General features: G+C 48.2%; 1 protein-coding gene across 1 annotated transcript in view; it reads left to right on the forward strand.

Moving 5' to 3' along the window:
• CACNG7 (calcium voltage-gated channel auxiliary subunit gamma 7) overlaps positions 1–19,376 on the forward strand; it is a 38,715-nt gene that overhangs the window by 13,593 nt on the left and 5,746 nt on the right. Inside the window, exons 3-5 of the mRNA XM_084808464.1 lie at positions 2,126–2,230; positions 13,222–13,362; positions 17,814–17,959. Of these exons, the coding sequence (XP_084664590.1) occupies positions 2,126–2,230; positions 13,222–13,362; positions 17,814–17,959 (392 nt within the window). The remainder of the gene's footprint in view (positions 1–2,125; positions 2,231–13,221; positions 13,363–17,813; positions 17,960–19,376) is intronic.

Below are 19,376 nucleotides of genomic sequence, written 5' to 3' on the forward strand. Positions count from 1 at the left end.
CATGAAGCTCACTGGGTGACTTTGGGCCAGTCGCTGACTCTCATACTAACCTACCTCAGATTTAGTATTACATTTATTATAAAATGTAATAATTAATTAAAGGCGGCCTGAAAATCATTGTAAATAAAATAAATAGTTCCAATGATAATGTTCAATTCATCTCTCATCTGTTGTTGTTGTTCAGTTGTTCAGTCGTGTCCGACTCTTCGTGACCCCATGGACCATAGCACGCCAGGCCTTCCTGTCCTGCGCTCTGTCCCAGAGCTTGCTCAAGTTCATATTCATTGCATCGGTGATGCTATCTAGCCATCTCATCCTCTGCCGTCCCCTTCTCCTTTTTCCTTCAGTCTTTCCCAGCATCAGGGTCTTTTCCAGGGAGTTTTCTCTTCGCATTAGGTGGCCAAAATATTGGAGCTTCAGCTTCAGTATCTGTCCTTCCAATGAGGACTCAGGGTTGATTTCCTTTAGGATGGACTGATTTGACCTCCTTGCAGTCCAGGGGACTCGTAAGAGTCTTCTCCAGCACCACAGTTCGAAAGCATCAATTCTTCGGCGCTCAGCCTTCCTTATAGTCCAGCTCTCACAGCCATACATTACTACTGGGAAAACCATAGCTTTGATTAGACGGACCTTTGTCGGCAAGGTGATGTCTCTGCTTCTTACTATGCTGTCTAGGTTGGCCATAGCTTTCCTCCCAAGGAGCAAGCGTCTTTTAATTTCATGGCTACAGTCACCGTCTGCAGTGATCTTGGAGCCCAAGAAAGTAAAATCTGTCACTGCTTCCATTTCTTCCCCTTCTATATGCCAGGAAGTGATGGGGCCAGATGCCATGATCTTAGTACTCACCCCAATATACACACTTGGCCTTCCTGACCTGCGACCCTTGCCCACCTCTGAATCCCCCTTCTGTGCTCCTTTCCATGCAACAACACACAGTCTATTTGGCCCCTAGGCCCTTTGTGAGGCTCTTCCCCTCCCTGGCTTCTTGGCCCTTCCTTCCCTCAAATCCCTAATGCCTTTGCTTTGCTTTTCTGCAGGCCTGTATCTCCACCACCCATGGATCCCTGCTTCTTAGTTAGCTACTTCTTCTGACACTCCCCACCCCTCCACCCCACACACGCCCCCTTCCCTCAGTTGCTCTGCCTCTGCTCCTTGGTCTTATATTACTTCTGCCTCCATGCCCTCTTTCCTCTCTATCTAGTTCTGAGTCCCCCAGCACTGGCCCAAGATATTTTGCTGCATGGGGTGAAAGACAAGATGGCGCCCTCCCCCATTCCACGCACAGAAGCTGACCGGGCTGGCAGTTGAATCTCGCCTCAACACTGCTGACAGGAGAGCATCCTCCAGTGCACCTGAGACTAGCTGGGGAGGCACAAGGCCGGCTGCGTGGCTCTGTCCTGTAACATTTCGCTGCTGCTGCTTGCCCACTGCTCCACCAAGTCCCTGCTTGCTGCCCGCTCAAACCACTGCTGCACTGTGGCAGTGCCAGCGTGGCGTCACGTGAGCAGAGCAATGAAGGTGCAAGCACTAGGCCTGCTAGGATGTGTGGCCTGGGAGCCCTCTTCACTCGGGCCTTTCCCAACGGTGCTGTCTGTGACAGGTCGGGAGATGGCAACTAGGCTGAGGCAGCTAGCCAGCCCAGGCCAGCAGCAAGGCAGCATTGCTGCCACCAGGGCAGGCACCAGGTCAGGAGGATGGGGGCAGCTGTGTGGGCTCCGAATTTGTGCTTCCTGGGGTAGTTGCCTCCCCCTCTCTAGCGGTAGGGCCAGGCATCTTGCCAGTGCCTACCCCCACTTCCTACCAATGGCACAAAGGCGTTTCTGTCCTTCAGACCTGTATGCAGTGGTGCAGTTAGGTAATTTTAGACCTGGGACTTAATGATCGGGGGGGGGGGGCTCTTTAGATAGTAATGCACATTACTTTCCTTACTTCAGAACATTGTACATCAGTCCTGCTGCATTCAGGGACCCTGCTTCTCATTCTGCTGGACATCTGCCCCAAAGTCCTGATAGCGCCACTGCATGTACTAATCTTTCACCCCCTTCCCAGAAGCTACCTTGTTCTTTCCCAGTCCTTTCTTGACTGCCTTCATTGTGCAAACGTGATGTGTCTTCTCCTTCTGCAGGTCAGAAAAAAGGCAGCTGTGTTGCTTCCGAATACTTCCTAGAGCCCAGGCCTGACCCTGATCCTGAAGGCCCCCTCGTTACGGAGAACACAGAAAACATCCTCAGTAAGTAGATAATCTTCAATTTGCTGAGCATTAAATCACAACAACTTTAAGAGCCAAATTTCATGAAATTAGCAACAATGTGAATGGCTTATTTAAAGTAATAGCAGGCACACACCTCTAGAGTAAGGGTCTGATCTCCCTCACTAGGTATTCATTTTTAAGCCATTCACATAATTGCAAAGTGCACAAATGGCAGGAGCATGTCTAGTTTCAACCCTACAACACAGTAAAAAATCCTTCCTCCTAATCCCAATGCATGAAATCTCAAGCTTGCAGAGCAACTTTCCCAAATCTGGTGACCTCCAGAGGTGTTGGACTACAACTCCCGGAATCTCCCAATCAACCATGCTGGCTGGGGGGTGCTGGGAGTTGTAGTCCAACACCTCTGGAGGGCACCAGGTTGGAGAAGGCTGATGTAGGGAGAGTGGACATCTCTCCCTTATCCTTTGCCTTCTTTGGCTTCATCCCACCATACCCACCAGCACTGTACATCTGCATACCCTTCAATATTTCATAGTTAAAAATCAGGATCAATTTATGACCTGCCACCCCCACCCCCAACTACTCATGGTTGAAGGATTTTTGCGTGGCTATGAGTGCTCATTGGAAGGACAGATACTGAAGCTGAAGCTCAAATATTTTGGCCACCAAATGCGAAAAGTCACTGGAAAAGACCCTGATGCTGGGAAAGCAAAAGGAGAAGGGGGCAGCAGAGGATGAGATGGCTAGATAGCATCACCGATGCAATGAACATGAACTTGAGCATGCTTCGGGAGAGAGCGGAGGACAGGAAGGCCTGGCGTGCTATGGTCCATGGGGTCACGAAGAGTCGGACACGACTGAACAACAACAACAACAACAACAATTCTCCTGTTTTATTCCTTTATCCCACAATAGCCTGGTTTTCACTGATTAAAAAGGGTGATTGTTCCTTTTGGTTAAAGAGATATTAAAACAAAACAAACCGAGGACACAGTCCTATGCACATTTAGACAGAGAAAAGTCCTACAGCTCCCAGCATGTTGTAGGACTTTTGTCTGTCTAAACCTGCATAGGATTGTGCCCTTATTTGCCCTACAATATGCTATCAATGGTTGAAAATATATCTCAGCAGCTACAGTGTGCAAAATGGGAGACTTGTGTATTGCACAGTGTATTATGCAGGCCTTTTCCTCCATGTGCTCTAGAATTGACATCCACCTACCCATGCAGAGATTTAAAATGGTGTGGAGGGTGGGTGAGAACCATGTACTTCGTGGTCCTTGGAGAAAAAGTGGGATTTCAATGAAATTAAAAGCAGAACTAGAAACCATGAAGAGGAAGCTGAAGCTTGAAGAATGATAATGCTAGCAACTGAGACTAACCACATTTTAACTAGCTATTCTCCCAAAAGGCAACCCCCTCAAGTATTTATTTATATTCCATCTTTCCTCCAAGGAGTGCGAATTGGCACACATGTTTCTCCCACACACACGCACACATTTTTATCCTCACGACAACCCTGTGAAGTAGGCTGAGATAAAGTGAGCATCCCAAGGTCACCCAGTGAGCTTTATGGCTTAGTAGAGACCAACCCAGGTCTTCCCACTCTTAGTCCCACACTCTAACCATTACACCACACTGGTGCTCTAGTAGGGACAAAACTGGGGCAGTTTACCTTCCAGAAGACAGGGCCTACTAAATAAACTATAGGTGCATATGCAACACCCTAGCTTCCTCTTGGTCCAAATTTATAGTGGTGAACAGTGCCAGACCTACCATTAGGCAGAGTGAGGCTACAGCTTCAGGAATCAGATGCCGGGTGGCGGCAGCAGCAGCAGCAAACCCTCAGCCGTTTCTCCTGAGTCCCACAGCCATTCCCCTCTGTTGGAGTTGTGTGGGCCACAGGGCTCGTCCTGCACACCCTGAGCTAGCCTGCTGTGCTCAGGTGCAGCGGAAGACACCGTCCCATCACCAGTGTTGAAGTCAGATTCAACTGCAAGTCCAGTCAGCTTCTGTACGTGGAAGCGGGGGCACCATCTTGTCCTTTGCCTCTGGCCGAAAAATGTCTCGAGCCCACCCTGGTGGCAACCATTCACTTCTTGTGTGTGTCCACTTGGAAGTAAGGCCTGCTTTGTCCCATAAGTATAGATAGAATGGCAGTGTAGGGGTGTGAGCTGGAAAGTCCCCAATTCAAATATCACCACAGCCATGAGCTCTCTTTGTGACCTTGGTCCAGCCACCATAGTCTCAGCCTCAGCCTCCCATCTTAAATATGGAGACTTGAGCAAAGGGCTGGATGCGCCCGATCTCGTATGATCTCAGAAGCTAGCAGGGTCAGCCCTGGATAGTACTTGGATGGGAGACAACCTGGGAATCAGGCTTCCTGCATTGAGCAGGGGGTTGGACTCTATGGTCTTGTAGGCCCCTTCCAGCCCTATGATTCTATGAAATGTGATCTATGAGATCATAATACTAGCCTACATTGCAGGGCTGTTGCAAGGATTTGCTAAGATTTGCCCAGTTCAGATGTCACGGGCAAACATTGTGAACAGGCCCGTGCTTATGCACTCTCCTTCCACGGACCCTGATCCCCCCCATACTTCTCAATAGCTGCCATTGGCCATGACATCCAAACCAGGCAAATTGAGATTGCCATAAACAGGCTGCCTCCAAACCAGAACTAGAAACCCCAGCTTTCAAACCATGGTTTCCAATTCTGGTTTTCAGGAAAAACCTACCTTCTCACAGCCATGGTCACCAGCTGCTCCTCAGCTCTTTCCTCATGATTGCAACCATTGCAGAGAGGCAGTGAGCAAGCAGGCAGTGGCATCTATCGCACCTCCTTCTCAGCCACCACCGCTGTTTGAGCTAGAGCAAAAGGCAGGTGAACAAGCAGGTTGCAATGGCAAAGAGGAGGAGCAACTTCAGGGGGATCTTGTCAGTGGGCCCCTGCTGGGGTATGGGCCCTCAGCAGGTGCCCAGCCATGCCTACCATTGACACCGGCCCTGCCAATTTGGATGTCATAGCAAACTGTACAGTTACCAGGGGACAGACAGTGAAAAAACAAATTGATTTGAATCACACAAGAAGAGAGGCAAGGGGAGTGGAGGGGGAGGAGGATGTGCACAAGCATAAATCCCATTCATGATGGCCAAGCCATAGTTTGGTTACAACATGTGGGAACATAGGAACACAGGAAGCTGCCTTATGCTGAGTCAGACCCTTGGTCCACCTAACCTAGTATTGTCGACACTGACTGGCAGCAGCTCTCTGAAGTTTCAGGCAGGATTGTTTCTGAGCCCTATCTGGAGATTCTGAGGATTGAACCTGGGACTTTCTGCATGCAAAGTGTGTGCTCTGCCACTGAGCCATGGCCCCCTCCCTGCTGAAAAAGACTTCGAAGGGCTTTGAGGAGGAATTACCAAAGTAATGCTGTTGTTGTTTCTTCTTTGAACTCCAGCCTAAGGCTGCAGGTAGGTTGTATCTGTAGCTGTAGGAGCACTCTCTGGTGGCTCAATTCCTGCTTTCCCCAACCTGGTGCCCTCCAGATGCATTGGACTACAACTCCCACAATCCTCAGCCAGCACAGCCAATTACGAGGCTGCAGAGGCCCCATAATGCAAACCCTTTGCACAGCCTAGTTTTACCGCAAGCAAGCAAGACTTGCTCGTTTCAACGGAGCTCACTTCCAATCAGGCAGCCCAGTCGTATGGGAACCTGCAGGAGGGCAGCTCCTGCCACAGCGCTTACAGTGAAGCTAGTTGGCACCATCTCCCCCAAATGTCCAGCATGCTGCAAATGTGTAACTGGATTTTAACAGTGAGGACTGCAGTGCATCGTAGCAGCAGAACTCCACTGAAAGTTGTGTGTGTGTATGGATGGATGGATGGATGGATGGATGGATAATTGGACATTGGTTATTTTCAGCCTGCACAACACATGATCCACCATATGGTCATGTATGATGTCCCACCAGGGATTCAATGTAACTGACTTTTGCAGCCTGCTTGGGACAGTGTGTGTGTGCATGCGTGTACAGGCAGCACCTGCCACACCGCCAAAAATGTTTTTCCCATGATTTTTGTGACATAGGTGGCACTAGAAGGGGAGCAAGCATCTCCCTCCCCCCGACAAGTAACTTCCCATTTCACACCACTGCTGGACCCCTCTGGTTACTTGAAGAAAAGACACTTTTCTCAGAGTGCTTTTTCTTTATTATCATTCATATATATGAATATAGATATAGAAATAGATATATAGATATAGATATATATGAGCAGATCCCTGACAGAACTAGGGTAGGGAAGATAATGTTTTACTCCACCAAAAACAATAGGACATGCTTCAAAGGGAAAAAATATGGTTAGGATGGGAGCATTAATGTGAAATATATCATCATCTCTCTCTCAGAAATCTATCATGGGACACAAAGTTCACTGCGCTACAGGAATGCACTTTGACACTTCTGTGCTCTCCCCACGCAATATTTCTTTTTGTGGTGCCACCACTGCTTTAGGGTCAGGAGAGAGGGGATGCATGCACCCAGCATAGACCCCCTGCCCTATGGTTTCCCCTGCTGAAAAGGGTCATGCAATCTGGATAGCCTTGCCATGTGCCCAGTTTTAAAGGTCCAGGACAGGCAATGGGACAACAGATAAACTTGGGGTGGGGGGAGCTGAAGAGGCCAGGTGACCTAAAAAAAAAAGAACCACCCTAGAGTTGGTGTTCATGGGCTTGAATAGAAAACAGGCACCAGGCAACATATCTACTTCTATCTCTATGATTCTCACAAGATCTTGGCTTTAAGGTTGCCAACTTTTCAACCAGCCCCTGCTCCTATGCAGAAATTAGCAGATTCTAACACTTATCTCCATGCCCTGAAAAACTTCACCTGCTGATTTCTTACAACATCCAGCTGGTTTTACAGGCACAAGAGCTAAGCAAACTACTTTTCTGGTCAGTCGACAGTCCTATTTGGCTCTTATGACCATTGCAGTGTGGGATATACGTGCCACAATTTGTGAAGACTTCCCCCCTCCCCCACCCAGTACCATGACTATATACTGTGCAGTTATTGCATGCTAAAAAGGATTCTAGAGTGAACGTAATCTTGGAAAACAAAAACGGAGGGATAGGGGGGGAGGTGAGAGAGAATATGAATATATCAGTGCCCCCTGCTGGACAAACAAGGAATAGCCCAGCTCTTATTATTCAGACTGGAAAAATATTTCTAATTTCTCAGACAGAGTGGATCACAAAATGGGGCAGTCACAGCATGCAGGGAGTGCGACGACTTCTGCAGCTATCATTAGTGATATCACAAGCAATATCCCATTTCCCCAGAGAAATTGCAGTAGGAATAGATGCAATATCTAGAGGAAATTCATTTTACCATCCACATACTCCTGCATTTCCAGTGACAGGGCAAACGTAAAATATCCTCACACCAGAAGTGTAGAGCTTTGAGAAAACAGTCACATGGTGGATGGTGGAATGTGCACTTTAAACAAGAAACTAGTGCACATGATGTGCATGTGTGTGTTGGGGAGGAACGCTGACCGTGTGAAAAAATATCCCAGTGTGTTTTGGTTGGAACTATGTTACAGGCAGCTGCCAAAAACAGCAGCTCTGTGCCTCATTTTTCCCTTCTACCAATAACACCTGACAATATAAAATGCATGACCTGACATCACTGCTGTGTGCCGAGTTCTCCTGCCCTCACAAACGGCACCTAATGAAGAGTTTTTCATCTCTCCCATCCCCAGTGAGATCACTGTCCCGGTGCTGCTAATAGAGCCAGAACAGCATTTTTCTCCCCCACTCCACCTGGTTGTGCACCCCTGCCCTAGATGTTACCAAAGGAGGGATGGAAGGAGCGGCAGAGGAGACCCAGCGTTTTGCTTTTACCTGGATGCCTGCATCTGCTGCAGCACTTACTGGGTGTACATGTACATCAGAATGAGATGGTAGAATGCTGAGGTGGTAGAATAGACGGAACTTCTTCACACTGCAATGGGGAAACACATCTGAACACTCTCCTGCATTTTAAAAAAAGCAAGCCTCCTTGTAAGTAGAAGTCAAGCACAGGAGAGGAAGGGCTAGGCTAGAACCTTTCTCCCTTATGTATATCATTTACTACTTGCAGGGAGTTTTTACATGGAGGAGCACTCAAAAGAATATCTCTCAGCTGCAGTGGTGGTGCAACCCACGCTGCTACCTCAGACATTCCACCACCATTCTTTTGTATGGGCAGATCCCGCCGAAGCCCTGCAGAATGAGATGGTAGATTGAGATGGTAGATTCCTAAGGTGCAGGCTGGCCCCAGACATTTTGCTGCTTGAGGCAAAGGACAAGATGGCGCCCCTTCCCATCCCATGTACAAAAACTGCCTGGATTGGCAGTTGAATTTTCCTTCAAGACTGGCAATAGTGCTGCATGCTCCCCCTAAAGACAGCAGGCTAGCTTAGGGAGCGCAGTGCAGGCTGTTTCACACACAGCTCTCTCCTCCAACACGTTGCTGCTGCCTCCCAGCATCTGCCACCTAAAGCAGTTGCCTCACTGTGCCTAATGGTAGGGTTAGCTCCTTCTGCTGAGGTGGCAGAATGAAGCTTATCACTTCAGACTGCAGGTGGGGTATCTAGGGATGTACGAAAGTCACTTACCTTTAACGAAATTTGATTCGCGGTGGGGGGGAGGCGCTCCGTCCCTCCCGCCGAAATTCTGCCCGGGGGGGGAGGCGCTCCGTCCCTCCACCCCCGAATACTGGCCGGCCGGGCCCGCAAATGGCGGTGGCCGTAGCCGCAGCCGCTGCTGTTTGTGTCCCTGCAGTCAGCCGTGATAGGCTACGTAAATGTTTACGTAGTCTATCATGGCTGAGTAAAAAAAAAAAAAAGCGTGTACACAAATGGCGGCGCCCATGGGAGCCGCCATTCGCGTTCCTTATTTTGGCACGTCTAGTCTATGTAAACATTTATGTAGACTACGGCAAAAATAAGGGGAACACAAATAGCGTAGACACTACGCTATTTGCGTTCCCCTTATTTTCGCCGTAGTCTATGTAAATGTTTACGTAGACTAGACGTGCCAAAATAAGGAACGCAAATGGCGGCGCCCATGGGCGCCGCCATTTGCGTACACGTGGGGTTTTGTTTTGTTTTTTACTCAGCTGTGATAGGCTACGTAAACATTTATGTAGCCTATCACGGTATTTTTTAAAAATCTAGCCGTGATAGGCTACGTAAATCTTTACGTAGCCTATCACTTTTGTTGTTGTTTTTTTACTGGAAATGGCGGTGGCAGCAGCCGGTCAGAAGACCGGCCGCCGCCACCAAACCGCCGCTGGAGCCGCCGCCGCCGCCAGGAGGATTCGCCCAAGGTAAGTCCAGTCACGGGGTGGGGGTGGGGGGCAGACCGTTTCGCCACCAATTTCGGGGGGCCGAATGCGCTGGCATTCGGCCTCCCCGAGATTCGTGGCAAAATTCTCTGACATCCCTAGGGGTATCTCATTTTTAATGCCCCCCTATGTAAGAAAACACCTTGGAAGTACAAACTAGCACAACAGGAAGTGGGCTAGGCTAGCACCTTTCTCCCTGACGTTATAGGGAAGGGGTTTTTTTTACTTGTAGGGAGGGTCTTTTTGTCTATCGTTTAATTTTGAGGAGCATAAAAAACTGTGACCCACAAACATGCTGGAAGCCTGACATTCTACAGTACACTTTACCACCATCTTGGAATTCTACCACTCCATTCTGCTGCATGTGTAGACTAGGCCTGAGTCACAACCAAAATGGCTGTTCTCCTAGTCTAGGGGTAGGGGCAACCTGGTGTCTTCCAGATGTTTTGGACTACAGCTTCCATTCCCTGACCATTGGCCATGCTGTCTGGGGCTGATGGGAGTCGTAGCCCAAAACTTCTCTGGACAGCATCAGGTTGCAGAAGGCTGGTCTAATCTGCCTGGTAGCTTTTCCCCTAGTCCCAAACATGTAGGAGTTAGTGTGGGGGGAGGGGGCACTTACACCGAAACCTTAAAGAGAAAATGAATCATAAAGAAAGAGGACAAAAGAGGACACCAATCTGCATAACATTTGCATATGTAAACTTATATGTATAGGTGCAAATTCAGAAATAATAGCTATGATTTAAATAGAAATGCCAGGCCTCTCGCCAGAGGGAGGAGGGCTCACTAGGTGCCCTGAGTGCTTGCTCAGCCTGCTGTCCAGGTGCTGCTAACTGTGGAGGGGCAATTTCAAGGCCTCCCCTGCCTCTCCCTTCTTATCGTTCAGTATCTTGAAACCAGACTTGGATTGGACAGCCCATCAAATAGTGGACACCTTCAAATAGAGGACTGTCCTCTGCCAGCTCTCCAAAAGCTTGCCACCCCTCCAGGAGCAGGCTGCACTTATTCAAAGGGGAGGGCAGTACACTCTGCATATGTTCAGTGACCCTCTACTTATCATGACTTGACATTGTCCAAAGTAGCTCTGAAAACAGGGCTGAGCCCCTTGCTCCAGTGTCGACCCTTTGGGCCAGGTGCATTGGTGTTTGTGTAGGGTTACCATATGCAAAGGCGGCATGGGAGCTCCTGCCCTTTTAATACAAGTGGGGGAATGTTGGCAGGTGCAGCTCATCCTGCAGGGGTGAGGAAAGCTGCATCTTCCGAAATTCCTTCTACACAACTGTTAAAAGGTGCTGGAACCCCAGCCACCCAATCTGGGATAAACTCTGATAAAGGAATCAATGGAACTTGCAGTCACCAGCTGAGGGGAACTGAGGAATAGCTGACAGGCATTAATTGTGTCACCTTATCAGTAACAGTGATCCACAAACTTAAATTGAGGAGACTCTTTTAGAAATCAAGTTTTGGGGGTAATTAAATCTCATGTTCCAGAAAATCCAGTGTTTCGGGGGGGAAGCATATTTCAAGTAGAGAACTAAAGCCAGATTTAGGGGGGTTGTGGTGGGCTGGCAAATGAGATGCAACTGGGATCACACACTCCAACTGAACAGTACTACAGAATCAGTTTCAGAACATAGGGGTACAAGCATGGATACTTTCTCAGGCGATTATGTTGTTTTTATAGAATGGTACATTTCCATGTAAATGCAAAGGTATCTGTTTAGTTCATACTTCCCTAATCTGGTGCCCTCTAGATGTTTGGGACTATAACTCCCAATGTTCATAGAATAGTAGGATTGGAAGGGGACTATAAGACCATTGAGTCCAACCCCAATTCTTGACCTCATAGGCCATGCTGGCTGGGGCTGATGGAAGTTGAAGTCCAAAACATCTGGAAGACACTGGGTTCCAGATGTTTATACAGGAGATCAGCCTTCCTGAACCTGGTGCCCTCCAGGTATGCTGGACTGAAACTCTCATAACTGGGAATGATGGGAGTTGCAGTCTAACACATCTGGGCGGCACCAGGTTCAGGAAGGCTGGTGTAGCATGCTTGGGGATACAGGAGAATTAAGCTGTATTTAGATTAATCATTCATGTGTTCTCGTAAGTATGATTTGAACAGTGATGAGTGGAACATAGCATAGCTATGATCTGAACAGTGATAAGTACACGTGTGTGTGTAAAGGAATGTACTCTTGAGTGAAAGGGCAGAGAGATGCTTCTGCTACATGGGGGACTTCCACTTGGTGTGTTATGTGTAGGCCTATTTGGGTGCATTCAATGGGGTGTTAGTATAGCACATGTATACATTATTGTTTAAACATTTATATCTGTTTTACTCCTAATATTGAGGTTTTGGTATATCCATTTTTATAGTGCAGCATGATATGATATGATCATGATATGAACCATTTTGATATCATGATATGAACCATGATATCAGCATGATATGAACCATTTTGAGCACAAAGTACCTGGAAAGATGGATGAGCATTAAAATAAATAAAGACACTGCGTAATCTCTGAATGGGTGGGAAACTGCCGACTGATGTCATGTCTTGTATGCTGTGGCATGTGCACAAATGGGAATGCAGATAAACTGCATGTATCATGCTTGGTATTGCACTAAAATGCAAGTACCTCCAGCTGTTTGAGTTGCGATATACTTTTGCACAACCTCCTGCAAGGAGGTATCTCCCTGTTGCATCATAGTGAGCAAGGAGGCAGGATTTAGAGCTATACTTTGAGCTCTGATTGGACTTTAAACTCCCCTAATAACCACTTCAAACTCAAGTCAAACCATTGCTGCCAACCGCCAATGAATTCTGCCCCCTGCCCATACTACCCCTGTTCACCAAAGCCCAACCCTGAACCTACCTTAGAAATGTTGGAAGATCTTTCCTGGGTTGCCAGAATTAATATTTTACTGGATCTAAGGAGATATGTGGATTGGTTTTGGTGTACTTCAAAAAATATGTTTGTTTAATTGCTGGATTAAGACTGGTTTTTGATGTGGATATTTTGTGTGGGGTATTCACTTGTAACCTGCCCCCCAAATAATCAGAGTGCACAGGTGGGCAACTTGTCTAGATATTTTGGCCTTCAACTTCCATCACCTCTAGCCAGCATAGCCAATGCTGAGGAGTTGTGGGACAAAACATCTGGAGGGCCACAAGTTGCCACCCCCATCCTAGAGACAGGGCAGGCTATAAGTCTCAAATAAATAAATAGGATTTACTGACAGGATTCTGCACCTAACTCACTGGGGTGTGGTATGCAGCAGATTAATTTCTAAAAGATGCCAGATTTAAGCTCATCTGGAAAGCCCTGCCTTTAGTCCTGTATTACAGCCTGGACAGGATTCTGGGAGTTGCAGTCGAATGCTTTTGGAGGGCACCAGGCTGGGGAAGGCTGCTATATAAGTCTGCCACCTTCAGTTATTCAGTGATGAGGCAAAAAGCACTCTGTGCAGCTTCACATACCACAGGGCTGAGCCTTAGCATTCGAAACAGGCTGTGGGACTGAACTCTAGTGAGCACTGTCTCACATTTTACCTCAGGATATCTGACTTCTTTTTCTCTTTTCTTCTCTCTCTCTCTGTCTGGGCAGAAACCATTCGCACAGCCACCCCTTTCCCCATGGTCAGTCTCTTCCTCGTCTTCACAGCATTTGTCATTAGCAACATCGGACATATCCGCCCCCAGAGGACCATCCTGGCTTTTGTTTCTGGAATCTTCTTCATCCTCTCCGGTGAGGCATGGGGTGGGGGGCATTCAACAGAGGGCAAGAGTAGGGGCAGCTGTGCTCTAAGGGCAGCTTATGGTGATTTTCAGTGCAAAGCTGGAAAAGATCATGGGGGAAGCACCAATTTATTTACTTATAATTTTGAGTGATTTCTAGGCTGGCTTTAAGAGTAGAATCCTCTCAAAATTGTGAATCCCTTGTAATGGGACAGTGGCGTCTGGTAGGAGGAGACAAGCTCTCAGTCCTACCATGCAGCACCATGCAGTGGTCTGAATACTGAGAAAGACTGACAGCCAGTGTGATGTAGTGATTAGAGTGTTGGACTGGGGACTCAGGAGATCTAGGTTCTAGTCCCCACTTGGCCATGAAGCTTACTGGGTGACTTCGGGCCAGTCACTGACTCTCAGGCTCACCTACCTCACAGGGTTGTTGGGAGGATAAAATGGAGGGAGAAAGACTATGTAAGCCGCCTTGGGTTCCTTGCAAGAGAAAAAAAAAGTGGGATATAAAAGTAATAATAATAAAAGAGAGCAATCCCTTTCTCCAGGTCCAGATCACTTGGCTTCTGTGTGTCACAGTGAAGAGAGGAGCCCCCTTTTCACCACACAACGCAGAAGCCAAACAGGGTGTGTGTGAGAGAATATGGTGTATGTTGGTGCGTCTGAGTGAAAGAGAAAGAGAGTGAGAAAGAATATGGGTGGGTGGGTGGATTAGGTGTATATATGTGAGAGAATGGAGTTTGTGTTTGTGTGTGTGTCTGTCTGTCTGTGACTGAATGGGGGGGTGTATGGGGGAATGTATGTGTGAATCTGTGGGTGTGATAAAAAAATATGAAAGAAGCCACAGGAAAACATGGGAGGGTTATTAGTGGAAGACAATGACGTCTAGAACACCCCCACACACACACCCCCCACACACACCTCCATTCCTGTAAAATTCTGTGAACAAGGCAGTGTGATAGTCCTATGAAAGCCTTGTCTGGAAGCACCCTGAACGTTTGTGAGAATGTGTCTGAACTGGCTGTGGACAAGCATGTCAGGTCCGCATGCTAATAGTGAGGGCAGCCCCACCTGCTTAGGGCCGTGCCCCCCCTCACTGGCATGCGACCCCCTCAGGCCACAAAAGGTTATTCACCCCTGTTGTAGGAGTCTTCCTCCCAAATGTTACAGCTGGTTTTTAGTTTGGTTTTATACTGTCATTTTAAACTTTTAAAAGTTTTATATTATGTTTTACTATGCTGTATTTTATGATTTTAATTGTCATAACAGCCCAGAGAGCTTCGGCTATTGGGTGATATAGAAATGTCATAATTTTTTTAAAAAACTCTTAGAGGTAAAATGCCCCCTTGTCACGTTCATTGAGTGCAGGAACCCAGGTCTGAGACAGACCAAAATACAGAGCTCTGCAATTGTTATTTTTTATTTTTAAAATGGGGGAGCGGAGAGCACAGCTTTTTAATTCTGACCTGGGTGGATCAGTTATCAAGTTAGCTATCAGTAGCATCCAAGCTTGCCCCTTCACAGCTAATGGAATGGGCGGAGGAGGAGGCAATTTTTGCCAATTCCCCTTCCTCCTTGCAGCCCTCCTGTGCCCCCTGAAAGTGCTCTGAAAGTTTCAGGGACGCCCCAGAACAGCATGGGAGGTGGCACAGGGAACGGCACAGGGAGGGAGAATCAGTGAAAATTGCTTCCCCTCTTCCCATTAGGAAAAGCCAGTGCTAGGTCAAAAACCCTTCCACAAACAGGACTTCTAACGTTCATGAAAGGGCAAGATAGGATGAAACCCTATAACCTGGCTTGCACGTAACGACAATCCAGAGAAAGGGTTCAGTTCAGGTTGAGTATGGATTGTTGTTGAATCGTGGGTTGTCGTTATGCGTGAACCCTACACTATGGTCTAACTATGGGTTCTTAACCAGAAACAACCCAGAGTTCACAAGTGAACAACAAACCATGCATTCTCTTCCTGGGTTGTTTGTGATTAATAACCCATAGTTAAGCCACAGTGCAGGGTTTGCACATAACAACAACCTGCAATTCAACAACCCATACTCTGGGTTATCGTTACATGCAAACCAAACGTATGAGCTACTAGACTTTCAATTTGATATGCGTAGGATGTTAGGAGGGAGGGACAACTCTAGCTCCTTCCCCCTCCCTTTCCCCTGATCTCCCACCAGTCCTGCTCCTGTCTCCTCCTATCCCCTGCCGCTTCCATAGACATAAGAAAGTACTAGCTGCTTCCACCTGGGACCTCGCACTCTCCCCAGCAGCCAGCAGTGCATGGGGCAGGAGACATTGCCAAGAACAGGGGTGGGAAACCTGTGGCCTTCCAGATGCTGCTGGATTACAGTTCCCATCATCCCTGGCCATTGGCCATGCTAGCTGGAGCTGATATGAGCTGGAGTCCAACAATAACTGGAAGGCCGCAGGTTCCCCACTGCTGGCGTAGAATGTCATCCCTCTCTGCATCTTCCAGGGACACTTGAGTCTAGCCAGCGCCTCTTCCATAGGCTCAAACGGGCAGTGCTGCCACTGCCGCCACCACCACCAAGCAAGGAAGGGAACACAGGAAGCTGCCTTATGCCGCATCAGAGCGTGGGTCTGTATAGCTCAGTATTTTCTATCCTGGCTGGCAGCTGCTCTCCAGGGTTTCAGACAGGGGGTCTTTCCCAGTCCTACCTCAAGATGCCAGCGACTGAACCTGGGACCTTCTCAGCATGCAAAGCATGTGCTCAGCCACTGAATGATGGCTCTTCCCTCTGGGCTGTTCCTCCTGCCCACTCACTGAGTGGTAGCAACAGCATCACCAGTGGTTTTTCCAATGGCTCTCTGAGCTAAACTACACACCACATTACATGCGTAGCTGCTCCTACTTTTTTGTTGTTTACTTTAGTGTAAGTGTACGGGCCCCCAATCTATACTGGGACTACCACGCGTGGGTAGGAGAGGTTTAACCTTCCCACCCAGCTGCTTTGCCCCCTAAATCCCCCCACCCCTGCTGTGGGGGCTCAAGTAAGAAAGAAAAATCTCCACTGGCACCAATGGAGGGTTTTTTTTCTTTCTTTAGCCCCCACATGTGGGGTGGGGGGAGGAAAGCAGCTTGGCGGGGAGTTTTAGCCCTCCCTACCTGCGCATAGTGGTCCTGTTAGGATCAGCTACACGCTATGCATTTAATGTAACATATAGTTTATCCCTGAGAAATCACTGACTGCAAGAGAACTGCAAACGTCGGATCCATGGTCATTCTTTTTCTCTGCCTTCCACCACAGCCTACCCAAGCTGGGTTCAGAAAGCAGGTGAGCTGTTATTGCTGCCAGCACGAGAGAGAGCAAGAGCGCGAGAGAGTGCAGTGGAGAAGGGAAAGTGCTCCGAGCTGCTGCATACTGGCATATCTGTCCCTCCATTTTTGCCACACTCCAGCTCCAGCATGATGGAAGCTCCAGAGCATGACTTAAGTGGAAAATGGCTTTTAGATTTACAATAAAAGTCAATCTTTTCTTCCTCTCTCATTTTGCTGCTGTTGCAATCCCTGGGGTGAGGAGGAGGAAGGATACACAGCAGAGCAAAGCAGTCGAGCTACCTTGGGCCTGAGCAGCAGCATCTGTGCCGAAATGCAGGTCAAGGGATGAGAGGAAAGAGCAGCAGACAGGGCTGCTGGTGCCAATAATTTGGAGGGGGTGGGGGATGGAGAGGGTCTAAAGCAGCCTTCCCCAGCCTGGTGCCCTCCAGATGTGTTGGGCATGAGGCACACTGGGAATTGTCATCCAACACATCTGGAGGGCACCAGGTTGGGGAAAGCTGCCCTGAAGAACAGGTCTGTGAGGAAGTTTTAATGCTGGCACACAGCCAGGAAAGCTTGGGAGCTGGGAGTGGGCGGCAATAATTCCAGATTGGACTTGTTCAGTTAGGAGAATATTGAGGGGTGGAAGGGGAGTGCCAGTTTCAAGGCATCTCCAGGAATAATTTCCTCATCAGCTATACAGCACCTCGCTGGGCACTGCGTGGAAGACAGTAGAAGAAGACTGCACTGCGCCTTAGTGCCGGTTGTGTCTACGCCTGTGCTCCTTCTCTTTGTCATGTGCTGTCGTGACCAAGAAATGGAACCCAGAGTGAGGCTATGCAGGTGAAGGGAGTGCAGGAGATAGGGGCAGGCTTGGTTTTCAGTAGCTGTCACAGAGTTATAGAGGACAAAATCAACAACAGACTGCAGGTTGGAGGCACAAATATTACATTATTGTAATAGGGGCACACAAGGCACCCTATGAAAGTGGAGCAGGAGGGAAGAATCTTTATGTGCCTCTGCGCCTCGATGTAGCAGCATCTCCACACCAAGCTAAACTATCCCTTTCCTTTGCCAAGAGGCAGTTGCACAGCCATCGTATCCCTGCCTCAGGCATGAGATAACAGCCGATCTTCCTTCCTTCCTATCCCTCTCCCTTCTGTGCTGTTTTGCAGGGCTGTCTCTGGTGGTGGGCTTGGTCCTGTACATTTCCAGCATCAATGATGAAGTGATGAACCGTCCCAGTGGCTCAGAGCAGTACTTCCAGTACCGCTATGGATGGTCCTTTGCGTTTGCGGCTTCTTCCTTCTTGCTTAAAGAGGTACAGGGGAGAAGACAACCCTTCTCCGCTTCCCAGCATGCACTGCTCACACGCACATGTACGCGCGCACACTGTCTTGAATGGCGGATTAAGGTGTGGGCTATGGGGCCAGCTGGGAGGCAAGTTTTCACATCCTGGTCTTAAAGCCCGTTAAGACCAAGAATGGAAGAAAGAGCTCCTTAGGTAGCCATTGCATTATTGCCAGCCATTCTCCTTCCTAAAAAGAGTGCTCCTGGCCAGGGTTCCTAGCAGCTATTCCCACCACACATCCCTGGTTCAGTTTTTCTTTTACAACTTCCAGTGTACATTCAGTGACTCCTGAGCATGCTTATTCACTCACTGGGTTGATTTGTTACAATTTTCATACAGTTCAGATGCCCAGTGGAAGCTGGTGACTCCGATTTCGATGGGGCTGTGAATCTATTCCCGATTTCATTCAGCACCAGCCAGAACTCTCAAGCAGCTTCCAAGGTGCTGAACCCTGTCACCAAACTAGCTTCAGCACCTTGGATAGCTGTTTTAGAGTTCTGGCTGGTTCTGTCTAAAACCTGGAATGGATTCACAGCCCCACCGAAATTGGAGCCACTAGCCTCCACTGCAGGTTCCCCTGAATAGGACAATGCCTCCCTCTTATTTCTCAGCAGTTCCATTTTGGCTACTATCCTGTTGGCACTCACCACCTGAGTGGACTGAAAAAACAAAAGTTAGCAGCAAACTTGGGTTTTACTAGAGAGACTGAGACAGAGAGAGAGAGAGTTTTGAACATTTAAAAGTGTGCAAGCAGTCTGCATGCAGGTGAATGGTGCAGGAGGCATCTGCATGCAACTGAGGACTGGCTTCGACCTGGGTGGAGATCTGGGGGGCAACTTAAGTAAACTGCTACAGTTGAAGAGGTATGGGGAATTTTAGATTGGGGAATCCAATCCAGCCTCAGCTCCACTTCTGACCTGCAATATTAAGAGTGGATTACAGCTGCTGCAAACTACTCTCTCTCTCAGCATAACCCACCAATCTACAGAAGGGTTTCTGTAAATTGTTCTCTCAGTCCAACCTGCAGCCGGGAGATAAAAGTAATGGATAACACTGCAGGTTTGTTATAAGCTGCTTCCTCAGCTTCAGCCCAACCTTCAACCTTCAACAGGGGTCTAATACCTCTGGACAACACTGTGTGGTTGTTGTAAGAACCTGACCTGTGGTATTCAGTGTGAACTACACTGCAGTGCTGTTGTAAGGCATTCTCTCTTACCACAGACCCTTTCAACTAGTAATATGGGAAATAATCTGCATGGCTTTGGAATATGCATTAGCAGGATTTTTAAAAAATATTTCACACTAAATTGGAAGGGCAGGACCTCTTTTGTACTATCTTTGGGGTTTTGGAAGGTGGGTGTGTGGGCACACTGGTGTCCAATCCTGG

The sequence above is a fragment of the Heloderma suspectum genome, chromosome 6 (genome assembly GCF_057233095.1).
Source record: "Heloderma suspectum isolate Gila_16-S chromosome 6, 16-S_ref, whole genome shotgun sequence".
NCBI classification, from domain to species: Eukaryota; Metazoa; Chordata; class Lepidosauria; order Squamata; family Helodermatidae; genus Heloderma; species Heloderma suspectum.